Below are 18,203 nucleotides of genomic sequence, written 5' to 3' on the forward strand. Positions count from 1 at the left end.
CATTAGATGGCGCTTAATGTAAACAGAAATACTCCTGTACACAAGGTGGCGCTGCGCAACTTTACGCTTCTTAATGTCGCTTTCCACTCAGAATAAGAGAGCAAGTATTTATGCGCTTGTCAGAATAATACAAATAAAACATGAATATTTCAAGCACCAGTAGCTCCAACTGGTGCTTGGTTCGGGGATATTTTAGAATGACCGTCATTATTTCTTCGCGGCAGTGTAGACGCTACTTGGCGTCTATCTTCTTCGCTGGTATGTGTGCTTAGCAAGGCAGTTTTGTGTTTGAGCGCCCCCAAGTTGTGTTTTACTGTAACTTCAGAAGCTCCAGACACGTGTGCAAAAGCGCCATTCTCATTGGTCGAATAGATTTCGATGCGACGCGTCAAAAAAAAAACGAACCCGAGGCGGTTTTTTTTCGTCGGTGTGCACACTCACATTGGTGCCCTTTGTTTAGTCACGAGGCGTTAAACAAATTCGTCCCGGTGTGAACGGGCCTTAAGAGATCGAGTCTTGTTACTTTCTGGTTCGAACGGCAGCTATGAAAATAACTTGTATTTCTTAGAAATCATTATTTTAATGTGCCAAAGGTCATATATGATCCTGGGTATGGAAATAGTTTACTCTGAAAGAATAGACTAGCAGGATATAGGCCCTGGCTTCAACCCCATAGACTGGTTTGGCCAGAGCAAACTCATGTCGCTGTCCGTCTTTAGGCATTGTATTGCCGTTCAGAATCCATTATTACCCGTCCACTCTGTCTGCTGGGTTGACCTAACAGAGTGTAGAATTATTTATAGAGTAGAACTTTCAATCATGTGATTCCCTGTGACGGTGTAAAACCGTCAGCTGCCGCGGCAGGCGCACACACACGTGCACACACACGTGCACACACACGTGCACACACGCTCGCACACACCCACATGCGCATTGACGCGCATGCACGGACCCGAAAACGCATATCATAACATATCAGACAGGTGAGGACATTGAAAATTACCTGCTGCGTTTTGAAAGGATTGCCAGGACGTGGAGATGGCCAGACACTGAGTGGGCATGTCGCCTGGTACCACTCAGTCTCTCGCCATCTCCACGTCCTGGCAATCCTTTCAAAACGCAGCAGGTAATTTTTTTGAAGGAGCCATGCTGAAAATGTAATGGGGGGATAAAAACCTAAAGGCCTGTTCACACCGGGACGAACTTCGCGCGCAATATTTGTGGACGTTTAACGCCTCGTGACTAAAACAAAGGGCACCAATGTGAGTGTGCACACCGACGCGAAAATCGCCACGCGTAAAAGCGTCATTTTTTTAAAAAACGCCTCGGGTTCGTTTTTTGGTTTGACGCGCCGCGTCAAAAACTATACGACCAATGAGAATGGCGCTTTTGCACACGTGTCTGGAGCTTCTGAAGTTACAGTAAAACACAACTTGGTGGCGCTAAAACACACAAACTGTCTTGCTGAGCACACATACGTAACAGGAAAGAAGATATACACCAAGTAGCTTCTACACTACCGTGAAGAAATAAGACAAAGAAGATGCACTCACTCATGGACATTCTAAAATATCCCCGAAAACGCTCATGATACATTTTCAGCTCTTGTACCAGTCGATAAAACTCCCCATGTTCTTCTCTTCTCGTAACTATGGGATGTACCCAAAATCGGCGTCTTTTCCGGCGTCTTTCTTCATTCAACAGAACAATAATTTCTTCATCGCTGGAACTGGAGCTAGAGCTACTGGTGCTTGAAATATTTGTTTTCTTTGTATGATTCTGACAAGCGTGTAAATACTTGCTCTCTTCTTCTGAATGAAAAGCGAGTTTAAGAAGTGTAAAGTTGCGCAGCGCCACCTTGTGTACAGGAGTATTTCTGTTTTACATTAAGCGCCATCTAATGTCAGGGAATGAAATTGCATGTTCACTTGGCTCATCGTCAGTGAAAATCGCTTGGGTGTGAACAAAAAAACGTGTTGAAAAACGCTGGCGAATAACGTGCGCCGATATTCGTCCCGGTGTGTTTGGCCCTTAAGGCTGCCTGGTTCTCCTCAGTTTGTTCTATAGTTCCACTGCTATTCTTTCCATCGACCACATCTTATGGTGTTGTTCAGATCTAAACGTACAAGAAGAGGTGTTCTCACAGTCTTTATGTTCAAGCCTAGAGAAACCTTTTTCAGCACCCTTTAGTTAGATTTTAGATAAACTCACACTGCCATTTTGCCTGCATGAGAGTCAGTCTCTTGTTGACACAAACCATAGAAAGGACTGAAAGACAAAACTTTTCTCAGAACAGAATGAATTTATATTCTTTTAGTAGTGTTTTTTTATTTTCTTCTTTTACCAAATTACAGAATTAACCTGATTACCAGGTAATGGTAACATCTTTTTCGAAAAAGCTGAAATTGAAGAATGTCACCTGGTGGTGGGGAAAAAGAGCAGCAGACATCCCTCTTTTTAGTTGTAGAAAAAACCAGAGCAGGCAGCGTGGGATCCCCGCTTCCCTGCTGCCACCGCCCTCCCGCTGCCGGCCAGTTTATTTCCGGTACAGGCGGGGCGGGAATGCTCGCTCAAGCCCCTGGACCTGTCCAGGTGAACCCCGACCTCACCCAACAGTAGCCGGGGCAGGCTCCGACGGCACTTTGACCCCAAAACTGATATAGTGGGTTAAGAAAATGGATGGAAAATAGAGAAAAACCAAGAAGGCTAACTTTGAGCTAAAGTAGGCTAATTGGTAGCCGACCAGTGTTGGAAAGAAAGAAAATCCAAAAATAGAAAGTTTTGTTTTCTGATCCTACTGGCGTTTTTTATTGTACTGTATTTTGATTTTTTTTTTTTTACTGTAGCAATGGTTGGCTGCCAGTTAGCCTATTTTAGCTCTTTGTTAACCTGGCTGTTTTTGTTTTGTATCCTCTTAACATCAGCCAATTCTGACAGCCATGCATTTTATTTTACACCTATCTCACGATAGACTCATTTTCTATCACTACAGCGACATACATAGTTACTGGCCAGGCCTAAGTGGGACTTTTCAGCTTCGTTTCCACCGAGTGGTCCTCTCCAAGTATTGATTCCATTATAACCCGGACCAAACCATGGCATTTTTGGGCCCCACTTGGCTGTAGGTTCATAGAAAAATGGAACAGACCGGTTAGGGCGGAGCTACTGTTGAAACCTGTTGATTTGCTGAAGGTCATTCGGACAAAGAAAGCTCCAAGAAAGCGTCTGTTTTCCTCATCGCTGCCTGCAATCTTCTCTCAAACAACATGAAATGCTTTGTAGATAAGAGCGGAAAATGAGGTGCTGGATGACCTCCATTGTTGTTGTTAGCTTCACCACGTATGCGCCGTGACAGTCCAACTCTGAGTTGAAATACTCAGCTGAATTGTATGGACCCTTCTAAACCTGACCAGACCAGACCAGAATGTACCATACCGCTCAGTGGAAATTATGCTTAAATTTTATTTAATCTGGGGCTTTGATTTAGGTAGTTTGACGTTCCTTACAGTGATATATGGATGTCTTAACAAAGGACATGAAGTTGGCTAATGTTAGGGTAGAAGATGTTCATGATAGAGTGAGGTGGAAAAGGATGATTCGCTGTGCCGACCCCTGATGGGAAAAGCCGAAAGAGAAAGAAGAAGACGTTCCTTACAGTATTAACCAGTGACCACTCAGCTAATTTGCAGAGACCCCATTTACCAATGTGGAAGGATGTCATCTTCACCTTTGCCATGATAATGTCAATTAGAGTTGGCCTCCTGGGCTTTTCCTGTTTGGCCAGGTGTGGAAACCTGTAAACCTTCTTGATTGATAACTATGGCGTTTCATCTCTGCCAAAAAGTGAAAGGGCGTAAAGACAACTGAGGCAAAAAAAACCTATCTTTTTTCTTTAAAAAAATGCATTTTTGGTTCACTCTTTGTGTTAATACAAAAGGATTGAGATACTTGCTGACACGTTTGAACGTTTATCAGAAGAGTTATTGAAGCAGGAAGTCCAAATCTGTGAAGATCTAACTTAACTGAACTGCAGCTGCTCTATTCCCGTGTTCCTCCGCGTAGCTGATATCTTGCAGTTTAAACTGTGCTTCATAATAGTCTCTTTGCATTTCCAGGGTTTCCAAAATGAAGTTGTTCTGCATTATGCTCATATTTGCACCTTTGTACTATGGGGGGATGAGGTTCTTTTACGTCCTCTCCTCTCTCCGTACTGTTCTCATGTTGTTCTTTCCTAGATCCTCTTTACCAAAGTAACACAACAACACATTGCATCCAAGTGCCAAACACACCCCTGAATACCGCCCCTCAAGTGACAAAAACTTCCCCTTAACACGGAGCGTAAATCCTGTTGAGGGCGCAAGGGGGAATTGACCACGCGGGATCGCCGCTCAGTTAGGATTGCAGGCGTGCAGTTTTAAAATGCGGGGTCGCTCGGTTAGAATTGCGCCTGCGCGGTTGTAAGGTTCGCTCACTCAGTTCCTGAAGAGGCCTGCTCAGTTGTCTTTACGCCCTTTCACTCTATGGCAGAGATGAAACACCATAGCTAACCATGCCACTTCTAAACATACATGTAAAGACACTCATTTTAGTCTCAGGAACCAGATGGATTTGGCTCACGTCAAGCGCCGCTGCTCTTTATTTATCAACATTCGGCACTCATAGTTTAATCAACAAAGCTCAAGCATTGTTGACTTTACTTGAGTTTTATGTGATCCAGTATTTCGGGAAAATGTAGTTTTCCAAGGGCTGCATTAGTTTCAGGTCTTTCTGCATCATTCTCAGTCCAACATTCTTGCTTTTCTTTTTCCAGCTCCAAGTCCCACAACACCACTTAACTACTTGGCCACAAAGTGCGTGGACACGGGCAAGAACCAGCAGGAGACAACGTGGTTCATGCCTTGGGGTCCAAACCAATGTGAAAAGCTGCAGTCATTCGAGGACGCCATGGCCAAGAGGATTGAGGCCAACAACATAGTGTTTGCTGTCCACATCCCCCCACCCAAGAAGGAGATGAGCCCCTGGTTCCAGTTCATGCTGGTCATCCTACAGTTCAACATTGCATTTAAGATGAACAACCAAATAGGTGAGGATTCATGTTGGACGCCCAAAACACGACTGTGAAAGATTGCATGCATTATGTGATGATGAACAGCGTGACCAGTTTTGGTGTTTGCTGTCTGGTATTTCTTAGATTGGCTGATTGGGGCTCGAACCTTTGACTTCAAGTACAGACCAAAGGTTTGGACACAGCTTCTCATTCAAAGAGTTTTCTTTATTTTCATGACTATGAAAATTGTAGATTCACACTGAAGGCATCAAAACTGTGAATTAGCACATGTGGAATAATATACAAAAGAAAAAAGTGTGAAACAACTAAAAATATGTCATATTCTAGGTTCTTCAAAGTAGTAGAAGTCCCAACTTTTGGTCTGTACTGCAGCTCTCCTCTTTCCTTCTCTTGTCAGACATTGTGTGGTTTGAATTCCAGTCGCTCTTGGTGAATGCGTCTTGTTTTTCAGATTAGTCATTTGGAAAAGAAGCAAACCCTGCTCTATGTTGCTGTAGGCATCGTGCATTGACAGTGTTTGGGAAAGGTTATTGCAATCAGAGAGAAGGAAGTCTAAACTGTGAGAAGATCACAGCAGACCCTGGCTGAGGGCTTTTACCCAAATTACTGCCCTGAAGCTTGTGAGCCAGTGGTTTTGTCCAAAATGTGGTGAGATGCTTAATTGTGTCGAGCAAGCATGTGAGGTTTGTCATTGTTCTTTGCTCCCTGTTCTAAGGTTTGAAGTGCAGTTTTACTCAGTGCAGACGCAAACTTCTTACATTCTTGGCCCTCTAGAACATTGTCAGGATCCTCTGAGCTTTTTACTGGCTGCTGCCTGGCAAACGTGACTCAGCCCAGGCCACAGAGAAATCTTACTGCCAGATGGTGAAGACCTCCTTTTATCTTCCTGAGCTACAGATTGAGTCAAGGGCTTCAAAAAGCTAACCATGTGATCACATGAATCTTGAGAAGCTGCTTAAAACACAGAATTAACAGGATTTCTAGAAGGCACTGATTATGTTTTTGATTACATTTATTCTCGAAAAACGTTTATCAACACTTATGCAATTTCATTTCAAAACCCATTTTCTTTCGTTGTAAAACAGAGTTTTCTCCTCGCCATTTTAACTAGACAAAGATGGACTGATGGTGCTGTCATTAAAAACTGAGCCGTTTCTAGCCATCGTTAAAAGAAAATGATTCATGAATGTCCAAAACTGGAATTGCATCGTGTTAATGAAGAGAAATAGGAGTCTCTAAACTTGATGAAATTAGTTTAAAAAAACAGCTGTTTTATTTTTTTACTTCACTAATTTTCACTGTTTATGAGAGACTCTTTTTGGAAAGTGTAGAGATAAAAATAAGAATCAGGAGATTCTTGTTGGACACAAAGTCAGTGGGAAAGTTAAAAAGTTTTAAAGTTTTGTCAAGTCTGAATAATTCAGAGAGGATTTCTGATGTTGCTCTTGCACAGAAGTCTCACCTTTGGTTTCAAGCAGAACCTTGAAGGGGCGGTTCCTCACTTTGTGATGTCACAATGTGAGAACCCGCCTGTTTTCATGGGGTGGGGGGCTGGTGCCCAGAGAGCAGGTTTTTATAGGAATCCTCAGAAATGTTTGCATCAATCAAAAATACCACTTTGGGGTGTTTTTATTGAAGAATGAACATTATTAAACACTTAAAAGCTCAAAAAGTGGATTAGCGTGATACAAACCCTTTAATTCCGACTTCTCCTACGTCTCAGAGCTCAGGAACACCTGCGTCTCTCTGGACCGTCTTGTCGGGTTGTTTGTCCCAGACAAGAACAGCACCCTCATAAACCACTCCACCCACCTGCCCCACTCCACGCTAGCACCAAGCACCACTTGGCCAGAATCCAGAAATAGCACAGCTGTTGAGAAGGCTTAGTTTCCATGGCGATGGCCACTGGGCCGAAGGGAAATGTTTGCATGAACCGAGCTGACATTTGTGGGCACTGGGCTCCAGCTTTGGGAGAGCAGCAGGAGCATCACAGAGAGGATCTCCTGCCAGTTCTCATCTGCTTCTTCCCAGCTCTCCTCTTGTTCTCTGGGTTCTTTCTGCTCATCTCTGCTGGTTTTGGAACTAGAAGCATTCTGGGCATTTGAGGGGAAAACTGTGGGCTTTAGGTTTCTGAAGGTCAGTGCCACTAAAGAGAACAAAACTCACTTAGAACAGCATATTGAATCCAGCTGGACTCTGTTTAAATGTTGCCATCATTTACTACAACTTAATGCAGACATTTTTTAAGGACACAAATGAGAAAGCTTCAGAAGATGCAACAACATGTAACTTTCATGAATAAAGTCCTCATGTAGGATTGAGGCGTTCCTCCTGTCATGGAGTCAACGGCCTAATGAGAAGTTCTGTCAGCGCGACTCCATCGGCTTTGGCTGAATGTCAGCAGTCGGTCCACTGAAGACTGTTTGTATCCTTGTCAAAGTTGTTCTGATGGCTGCTGTCTGTTGCAGAGGAGGGAGCTGTGGCCAACATAGAGGTGGGCCTGGCCTACAGAGACGACACTGTGAGCAAGTGGACCGAGATGGCTCGCTCCTCTGAACAGAGGAGGCTGAACTGCAACTTCACCACTGCCAAGGTAAGGAGGAGGATTCAGAGCATTTCAGGTCTGGGCTTGTCTTTGTTTTTCAGCTGTCTCTTGTTTTGTTCTAAGTTGCTGTTCAAGGTTTAGTGAAAATTTCCACTTTGGAGGTTGGAGACCAAAAAGCTGCTTGTTTTTAAAAAAGTCTGACAAAACCATTTTTTACTTTGTAATAGTCTCTGAAGACATGTCAGGACTCGGTCTTCTGCGAGTTTGCTGAAAAATCTTGAAGGGCCCTGTGTCCTGTTTTTCTAAGCCTTCCAGAGTAAACTATATCCATATGATAATATTTTACCTTTGGAACAAACACTAAAGGACATTTTTTACAATAGGAGTTATTTTCAGCTCATTTCCCCACCAGGAAATAAGACGACTCGATCTCTGAGGCTCCGCCTTTCTCTCCTTGTGGGTGTCGCCCATTTCATGACATCATCCTAGAGGCCTCAGCAGCGTGTCTGTGTTTCTACCATGACAACAAACAACATCTGAACTTTTACAAAGATGGATGTGCATATTGTTCATAGAAAAAGAAAGCGTTTAGCCGATCACCACTAGCTCCACTGCGAAAGTGGGCGTGTGTGTTAGCCTGGAGGTGGGGCTAGCAATGGGGGCTCTTCCTGGAAGGGGCGGTTCCTCACTTTGTGATGTCACAATGTGAGACCCTACTCGTTTTCATTGGTTGGGAGGGGCTGGTGCTCAGAAAGCAGGTTAATAGAGGAATACCAAGAAATGCGTGTATGGATCAAAATACCACTTTAGGGTTGATTTTAGTGAAGAATGAAGATGATAAAACACTTCAAAGCTGATTTAGCATGATATAGGCCCTTTAAAATCCTTTGAATCCAGAGAAAAAGAGGCGTGTCCTCCTTCAAAGCTGTTAGAACGATCAGCATCATGTGCAGTGACGGTACAGTCTTCATAAATCTGAAATAATCTTAAATTCAAGTACAGCAGATTTAATTGTTTCTGGGTGTTGCTGTGTGTTTTCATGCAGACTGTTGAGAACGAGGGGCGCCATTACGAGTGTGACCTGCTGCCGTTCATGGAGTTGGGGAGTGTGGCCCACAAGTACTATCTTCTCAACATCCGCCTGCCTGTCAATGAGCGCAAGAAGATCAACGTGGGGCTCGGAGAAATCAAGGATATCCACTTCATCGTAGGTGTTGCATGTGGTGTTGGAGTCTTGCAGTTCAGCTGGTTCAATTACACTTTAAATGTTGCAGAGTCAGCAGTATGAGTCCTTTATGGGCTTTATTGTTGCTGAAGATGGTTCAACATGCTAGTGTTTGTTTTGCTCACTAGAGCATCCATCAGAACGGAGGCTTCACCAAGGTCTGGTTTGCCATGAAGACGTTCCTCACTGCCAGCATCCTCATCATCATGATCTGGTACTGGAGGCGCATCTCCCTCCTGACCAGAGCTCCTGTACTACTGGAGAAGTAAGGATTGAATCTCTTAAAGTCCCACTCTGATCATCTTGTGATCCGTTCCCAGTCGTCTTTTCATTCAGATGATGTCGTTTTTAGCCTAACTCTAAAACTTGTGTTGTTTCTATAACATAGTTTCTGCAGAGCAGCAGGAGTTCATTAGAGATTCACCTCTGACTTGTGGGCGGGACTGCTGGTGCAGAGAAGGCGTGTGCTCATTTCCCATCAGCCCTCTGTTTACTTTCTCTCCTGCTAGCTTACAGCCTCTCACACATTCCTGTTGCAACAAAAACAGCAGCAACATCAGTCTGTCCTAAAGACGTGGGGCCTCATTTATAAAACTTTGCGTAGGATTTGCGTCAGAAGTGGCGTACGGATGAAACATAGGACGTGCGTACGCACAGAAACATTCGGATTTATAAAACCGTGTGCACGCACATCCTACGCATCTTTCCCTTAATAAATCACAACCGATTCTAAATGCAGCGCAGCTTTTGCGGCTTCATGACACGCCCATAGTTGCCCATAAATAGTCCGTGAAACGCCCACAAATGAATATTCATTGATTGCGAAACCATGGCAAACATACCGAGAGGAAATGAAGAAAACGTAACTTTACTCAATGTGAAGTAGAATTTATCGTTGGCGAGGTGGAAAAGAGGAGAAAAGTGTTGTTTGGAGGGCACAGTGTGGGCATTACTAATGCCAAAAAGGCACGTGAGTGGCAAACGGTGGCAGACGCCGTAAATGCTGTAGCCTCACAACCTCGGACCGTGGCCGAAATAAAAAAAAGAAATGGTCGGACATCAAAGTCAAGGCAAAAAAACGTCTGGCGCTGCATCGCCAGAGTGTGTCTGCCACGGGGGGGGGCACCGGAGCTGACCCCTCTTGATGAGAGACAAGCGGCAAGAATTGGGGAATCCCTTAGTGGAGTGGTGACTGAGGTGCAGGGGGACGCCAACGTGCCAGATGCACCGGGTGACACCCCCCCAAAAGCCCGCAGAGGTCCAACAGGACGGCTGGAGGAAGTCGGAACCGGCTCATAAGCCACTCGTCCTCGTTTGCCAGCACGTCTTCTTGCTGTCTAAAGATGCGTTCACTCCGAATTCTTCCATTTGCCACATCTTCTAAGATCAGCCATTGTGCGTCATTACGCATTGTGATGGGGCATTTTATTTCCCTCCATTTAATTACATCTGACAAGCTACAGATGTCGGTAATAATCGACGTGGAAATGGGAAATTGATCAGCGCAAATGTAATTTCTTGTTGCTTTCTGAATGGTTGAGACATACGCCATACATTGTTTTATCAAAAATAAAACAAACTAAAGGCATATGTATGAATACCATAATTCCATAGCTTATGAAGAAATGTTTTACTATGAAAACAACTTTCCCTAGTGGACAATTAATGCATCTCTCTTAGGCCTGCACAATATACCGCAAATTTATCGTTATCGCAATATCCAGCTCTGCAATATGCATATCGCAAAAGACAGCGAATATCGCAATAAATCGCAAACCCAAAATATGTTAAAACAATCTTCTAACAGCTTGAAGCATTTAACGAATCAAATAAATCCCTTTATGCTTTGACCAATCAGATGGACGCCTTCCCATTGTTGACCAATCAGATGGAGGTCTATTATGTTAGATGATTGTCCCCTATGTCGATGAGGGTCATTTGGAGTATAATTTTAAACTGTTGCAATTAAATGGGAATGATGTTTTTGTTTATTTTTCTATTTGTTTATTTACCGCAAATTATATCGTTATCGCAATGTTGATCACTAATATCGCATATCGCAAGTTTTCCTCATATCGTGCAGCCCTAATCTCTCTCTACTCTATCTAGCCATCTATCTGTCTGCACCTATATCTGCTCCGCCAGACGGACACACTGACGGGAATATCAGTTTTGTACATTATTTGGTTCTGTTGACTACATTATTTATGAGGATGAATTGCACAACATGCCAATATTGCAGAACATATTTCACTTTTCTTTCTGCAAATATGTGTTCATTTGAATTTCTGTTGTAATTTTCGTTTGATTGTTTTGTTTCACTGCTGATCGATCAAGCGGGTGTTGGTGTAGGCTGTTAATTGTAAGACTTGCTTTGTGAAGTCTTCATGTTATTTCTGAGAGGCAGTATTGTCATTTTCACTTTCACGTGTTTCTTCCATCTGCCGACGGCGTCGCCGTTTCTCATTTCATCCGTTTTTGTGCGTACGCCTGGGTCAGAGCTTGCGTGAAGGACCGCACATTTTCCCGTCAAGTTTGCTTTTTATAAATCTCAACTATTGCGTAGAGAGTGGCGTACGCCTTCTTTTGTGCGTACGCAACGTTTATAAATGAGGCCCGTGGTCCGTGAAGAACGTGTTTTCATGACTTGAACAGGTTTCTGTGGAGAATGTATGGAGTCCTGCTTGGGACATGCCTGGAAAAAAGCCTGCTGCTGACACACAACATGCTGAGAACACGTTACATGTTACACACGCATGGTGTAACACACAGATATGAAGCCCCCACCGTTTTCTCGGGCTCTTATTCTCACATGAGCAGCCGCTCTCTGAATGTGCGACTTGTAGTCTATTTGTGGAGCGCTGACAGATTATTTTTTCATGTTGTAAAAGCTTTGGCAGTCATGTCATGTCGGGCCACAGAGGTGGTAAAAGGACCGTGTGACGGCGGGCCTTCAACAAACGCAAGGCAGTGGAAAATATGAAATAGAAGTGAAACGTGTGTACACCATCTGAGACTGTTTTCTAAAAGGCCTTCTGAATAGAATATAAGTGTCAGTTTGAGGCACTAAATGTCTAAAAAGAACCTGGAGATTAACAGTAATCCACCATCCACATGTGGAGAAAATACCCTCACTGGATGTGTGTGCACAATTCTGGATGAAAAGACGTCTAAGGTTTTGGTCAGGGATGCAGACAGACCGGCAGAGGAGGCTGAGGGAAAGGCAGGGAGACGGAGATCCGACCGAATATCAAGGTCCAACCTTCTGAGGAGACGATGGCAGAAGTGGCTGTAGTGGACGAAGAGATTGGTACCAAGAGCCAAGAGAGCCGAGCTAAGAAGGTGATTTTGTTTGGGTAGGATGTTCATCTGGCACTTTTGAAATTATTGTTTCTTGTATTTCACATTCAGAATCACTGTAGAAATTATTGGTCTGGAATCTGTTGTTCAGACAGCACACGGCACGGGCATAGAATTAATTAAATCTGCGCTAGAGCGCCCCGATCATCGTGTCAACCTGCTGCTATGATGGCCATATTTAGGGCTCTCTGTGTAGAACACACTGGAGGGGCGCGGGAAAAAACGACTTGCTGCTGCAGAGGATATGAACAGGTGAACAGGTAGAGAGGAAAAGCAGTTAGAGGTGGGGGAGGGGCTTTGGCTTCAAACTCTGTCAGATGGTAACACGGACGTCAGATTTAGACGCAGCTTTCACTGCAGGAGTTGAAGCAGAGACTCTATTTGCGATGATCTAATGAACTCAAACATTTATTTGATTTATATTTACATCATGACAGCAATATGTCAAAACATTGCTGTTTATTTTTCTTTAAATAACTTATTTTTTCTTGTATTTTACTTTTCAAGTTGGAAGAATGTATAAAGTAAAATGTTTTAAAAAAAAAGCATTGTTGCATAATGAGGAAACAAAACACTTTATGTTCTAAATGTGTTATTTATTTATTTTTTATAGTTTGTTAAAATACTGATCGATAAGAGTAGTAGTACCGTTAAAACCTTAACGATACCCATTCCTAGTCATCAGTCCCCCTTACCCTTTCATCGATTGAGCGTCTAAAACTTACACATGTAACTAAATGTAATGAAAAATAAACGTTACTACTCCTTAATATTAAATAACTCATTATTTATTTACTATAACTTTTTAAAGTGACAATTAAAGTTGCATAGAAAACAGATGTTTGCTTGTTACTCTAACATAAATCCTTTTAAATTTGATTCTGTCAGATTAGGTTATATGGACAGTGTTTAAGTCCTAATGTATAGTTGCCCGATACGATATTTCAAATCAGATTCCCCCTAGATATGAATAAATACACACCAAATTTATATTTTTATTCTAAGAAATTAAGAACTTTAATGCTCTCGCTGGCCACATAAAATGACACATTTGGCCCGCGGGCCTTGAGTTTGACACATGTGGTCTAAAAGTAGCAGAAAGTTGTTCTTGTCCTTCCTGGACTCTTGTGTGCTCACACATATCAGTCAGGCTTTGCTGCTTGTGTCCACACATTCCCTGCATACCAAACAGTCTGCAGAGCTGAGCGGGAGAGCACTTTGTTTCTGGGACTCCTCATTGGGATTCAAACGTGCGTGTGCTTGTGTTGTTGGAGGTCTGCTCTGGAACCCGCTGCAGCGCTTCTGTCTGGTTTTCTTAGCAGCCATCTTTTGTTGGTTGAGTGGCACGCAGAGACTTGAAACAGGCTGGTCCTACATGTTTCTATCCCCATGGTGTCAATTTTTTGTTGAAGAAGCCCTGGGAGCTCCTCCAAAATATTTCAAGCCCACTTTTCCAAAAGGGCCAGTTTCCCTGAATTATTTGAAGATATTTTGGGCTTTTTACCTCCTTGTATCTTGTTCGTGTTACGACAGAGATTTTCTGACATCAGAGCTTCAGAAGGAGGGAGGGTGGGTGTAAGTGTATATTCAGAAACGGGGTGAATGTGTTCTTGCTTCTGTAGATCACTTTATTGTGAATGCATAACAAAATATTGAACTCCAAACTTGTGATTGAACCTTCTTGGCTCTATGACCTTTTGGGTGTCTGAACTACGTTGTTTGGAAAGTTACTACTAAAGCATTTGTTTTCTGAGAAGACGTGTTGTAATAGTATTGAAGAGGATGCAGTTTTAGAAGAGCTTCCAAAACTCTGGACTTCCACTTTACGTCTGCACAGAAACATTGAGAAATGTGAACTTTTCAGCAGATCTAGTCTGGAAAATCTACCTTTCTGCAGAGTTGGCTCAAAAACTTATTCTTGTGCTTTTATTTTGACAGAGTGATCTTTGCTTTGGGAATCTCCATGACGTTCATCAACATTCCAGTGGAGTGGTTCTCTATTGGCTTCAACTGGACCTGGATGCTGCTGTTTGGAGACATCAGACAGGGAATCTTCTACTCTATGCTGCTCTCCTTCTGGATCATTTTCTGTGGAGAACATCTCATGGTGAGACAAGAGCTCTTTAGTAAATATGATGCAATCCTCTTTACTCTTCTTCCTTTGCTAAGACGGTTTTAGTGGTTAATTCAAATGGTCACAGCAGCAGAACTTTAGAGCTTCAGGGTTTCAGCTCAGGTTTAGGAGAGGCTGACGGATTGTTGGTGCCAGTATTTGTTATTTTGACAAAATCGATATCTGGCTTTTTTAATCCGACGGGCTGATATTGGACGGGTTATTTTGGCTGCTCTATCTCCAGCTCATTGACCGTATAAGAAAACTGGACTGAGCAGGCGTGATGTCACCCCAAAAAGAAATGCCTTACCTCTGCCTCCAGTCAAAGGAAATCAATTCAGTCGCCATTTTTCTGAGATATGGACAGTGGTTGGTCAGAGTGGGTCTGAGTCACCGTTTCTATGGCAACCACTGTCCCCATTCAGGACTAAGCTTGTTCAAAGGCCACAACCCTTTCACTGCAAGCGGCACAGGAAAATCTGTATAACATGTCAAACATTGAGGTGGGGGCCAGCGGGCACCACATGCTTTACTGAGGCATCTGATTGGTCAGTTTCTAGCTTGAAGAACTTGGAATAAAGAAAAATATCATAAAAAAAAAGAGGATTATCAAGAAGATGTTTAAAAAGGTATCAGATCCAGAACAGTTCTTCTGACCAATAGAACGACTGAGGAACAGCGGTTTATTTCTCTGTAGAAGTCTACGGGATTTTGGCTTCTTGGAGACACTTCCTGTTTGGAACGCAAGGGGGAGGAGTCACTCTGTCCAGTTCTCGTAAACAGACTATGTTTCAGTATTGAATGGCAACCAGGGCTGTCACTTTCACACCGCAAATGTGTGTCGCTCCTCCTTCCTCTTCTCAGCGCCAGCATGAACGGCCATTAAAGCGACTTTGAACCCCCCCATCAGTCCCGAGTCAGCACATCTTTAGTGAGGTTTCTGCGATTTACGAGCATCAGAGAATCCGTTTGGTTGGAGAACATGTGGAACAATTTTGCACATCCGTCTCTGCTGCTTAACCCTTTAGGTTCTGTTCTACAGAACAGTGGAGCCCATTTAGAACAACCTTAAAACATTTAGAACCTCCTTAAAACATTTGGAACCACCTTAAAACATTTAAAACCACCTTTGAACATTTAGAACCACCTTAAAACATTTAGAACCTCCTTAAAACATTTAGAACCTCCTTAAAACATTTAGAACCACCTTTGAACATTTAGAACCACCTTAAAACATTTAGAACCACCTTAAAACATTTAGAACCACCTTAAAACATTTAGAACCACCTTCAAACATTTAGAACCATCTTAAAACGTTTAGAACCACCTTAAAACATTTAGAACCACCTTTGAACATTTAGAACCACCTTAAAACGTTTAGAACCACCTTAAAACATTTAGAAAAACCTTAGAACATTTAGAACAAATGTTACGCCCCTTTGTGTCTAGGGGCACCGAGGCGGCATAACATAAAAAAAGTAAAGTTTTGGCTAATAATTTAACTGTAACAAAAAACACCAAACGAATGTCTCCATAGAAATATGACAAATTTATTTACAAATAAACAACCAACAAGAACTAAAAGTGAAGCTAAAAGGCTTCAGGGTGAACCCAGGCCAAAATAACAAACAAAACCCCACCTAACTGAAACATGTAATCTTACCTGCAAAAGAAATAAAAGGGAAATCAAAGACAAAACACTAACCTCCCTAACCTAGCAAAAACAGGAGAAAACGTATACTAAACAAAATGGCGGTTCACCCCTACAGCTTCACTTAAACAAAATTATAAACCAAAGGACTAAACAGAGTGGGCCCAGACAAAACAACAAACTACAAAGAACTACGAAGTGCATCACAAACTAAACTAAACTCAACTCAACTTTATTTATAAAGCACTTTAAACAGAACAAGGTTCACCAAAGTGCTGAACAACACAAAAATTAATAAAAGCACATGAAAATATAAAGCATAAAACACATAAAATAGGTCCGGATTCCAACTCAGTTAAAAGCCAAAGTGAAAAAATATGTTTTAAGAGCAGATTTAAAAATACTAAGTGAGTCTATCTGTCTGAGGTACAGGGGCAATTCGTTCCAGATTTTTGGTCCGAAGACTAAGAAGGCTCGGTCACCTCTCAGTTTTCTCCTGGTCTTCGAGACGACCAGCTGTGTCTGATTTGTTGACCTAAGGGAGCGGGGGGGAGTGTACACCTGAATCAGGTCAGACAGATATTTTGGAGCGAGTCCATGGAGACATTTAAAAACAAATAGGAGAATTTTAAAATCAATGCGTAAGCGAACTGGACGCCAATGAAGAGATGCTAAAATGGGAGTGATATGTTCTTGTTTCCGTGTACCAGTTAGAAGACGGGCAGCAGCATTTTGAACTAACTGCAAACGAGCAATTAATTTCTGGGAAAGCCCAACATAGACAGCATTACAGTAGTCCAAATGTGTTGAAATAAAAGCATGGATTAAAATCTCAAAGTCATGGCGAGAAAGGAGAGGTTTAACCTACGCCAGTTGTCTCAGGTGAAAAAAACTGGATTTCCCCACTGAGTTGATATTAGCATTAAAAGTTAAATTGCTATCCAGTTTCACACCTAGACTTGTTGCTGTCTGTTTCAGGTGATCATTTAAAACGCCTAAGTCGACATGTGCCTTAGAGACGTCACTTGGACCAAATAGCAGAACCTCTGTTTTTTCCTGGTTTAAGTGCAAGAAGTTACATGACATCCATGTCTTAATGTTATCAAGACATTCTAATAACTGGTGAGCAGAATATGCTTCTTCCTGTTTTAACGGTATGTAAATCTGACTGTCGTCAACATAGAGGTGGAATGAAATCCCGTGTTTGCGGAGAATATACCCAAGTGGAAGCAGGTACAATGAAAAAAGAAGAGGCCCCAGAACAGAGCCCTGAGGCACGCCACATGTGAAAGTTGCTCTACGGGATTCTGCACGTCCAAGACGGACACAGAAGCTCCTCTCATAAGTACGATCTGAGCCATTCTAAAGCACTACCTCGAGGACCCACCCAGCTTTCCAGGCGAGACAAAAGGATTTGGTGGTCAACTGTGTCGAATGCAGCTGCCAGATCGAGCAGAACCAAAACAACATGGTGCTAGAAAAATGATGCTAGAAAAATGTCATTTGAAACCCTCAATAGCGCAGACTCGGTACTGTGACGGGGTTTAAATCCTGACTGAAACACCTCAAGAATGCTTTTCTCCTCTAAAAACGTTGTTAACTGGCAGTGCACAATTTTCTCCAAAACCTTCGAAAGGAAGGGGAGCTTAGAAATTGGTCTAAAGTTTGACAAAATGGAGGAGTCCAGGCCAGTCTTTTTAATAAGTGGTGTTACTACTGCATGTTTGAAGCACGAGGGCACAGTCCCGTGAATTTAACTGCCGTTAATTAAACTGAGAACATAAGGAGCCAGAGTGGGAAACACTTCTTTAAAAAGACGAGGTGGGACTGGATCATTGGGAGATCCTGATGGCTTCATCTGACTAATTAATTTTTCCAAGTAAGACAGACTGACAGGCTCAAACCGGTGGAGAACAGTAGAACATGAGGTGGAGTGACTGAAAGAGGGGGGGCTAATGAGGGTCCTAATGTTCTTGATTTTATCAATAAAAAAGGTCACAAACATCTCACAAACCTTAGTTGAGTTCTCAAGAGAGACCGGTTGTGGAACATTTAAAACAGAGTTAATGTTTTTAAATAAAACCCGAGGATTGTGCTGGTTGCTTGCAATAATGTCTGAAAAATGTTTAGTTTTAGCAGCCTTCATGGTCATATGATAAGATCGCCAGCTGCCTCTCAACAACTGGAAGGAAACTTGCAGCCGGTCTTTCTTCCATTTCCGCTCGGCTCTCCTGCACTCTC

The 18,203-nt window shown here is 42.7% G+C and overlaps 1 protein-coding gene across 2 annotated transcripts in view; it reads left to right on the forward strand.

The window, feature by feature from the left end:
- Window positions 1-18,203, forward strand: part of wls (wntless Wnt ligand secretion mediator) — a 39,352-nt gene that overhangs the window by 3,956 nt on the left and 17,193 nt on the right. For both annotated transcript variants that reach the window (XM_011486137.3, XM_004078653.4), the window contains exons 2-6: window positions 4,811-5,083; window positions 7,537-7,661; window positions 8,659-8,820; window positions 8,967-9,103; window positions 14,137-14,305. In XM_011486137.3, the coding sequence (XP_011484439.1) occupies window positions 4,811-5,083; window positions 7,537-7,661; window positions 8,659-8,820; window positions 8,967-9,103; window positions 14,137-14,305 (866 nt within the window). The remainder of the gene's footprint in view (window positions 1-4,810; window positions 5,084-7,536; window positions 7,662-8,658; window positions 8,821-8,966; window positions 9,104-14,136; window positions 14,306-18,203) is intronic.

The sequence above is a fragment of the Oryzias latipes genome, chromosome 17, assembly GCF_002234675.1.
Source record: "Oryzias latipes chromosome 17, ASM223467v1".
In the NCBI taxonomy this organism is placed as follows: Eukaryota; Metazoa; Chordata; class Actinopteri; order Beloniformes; family Adrianichthyidae; genus Oryzias; species Oryzias latipes.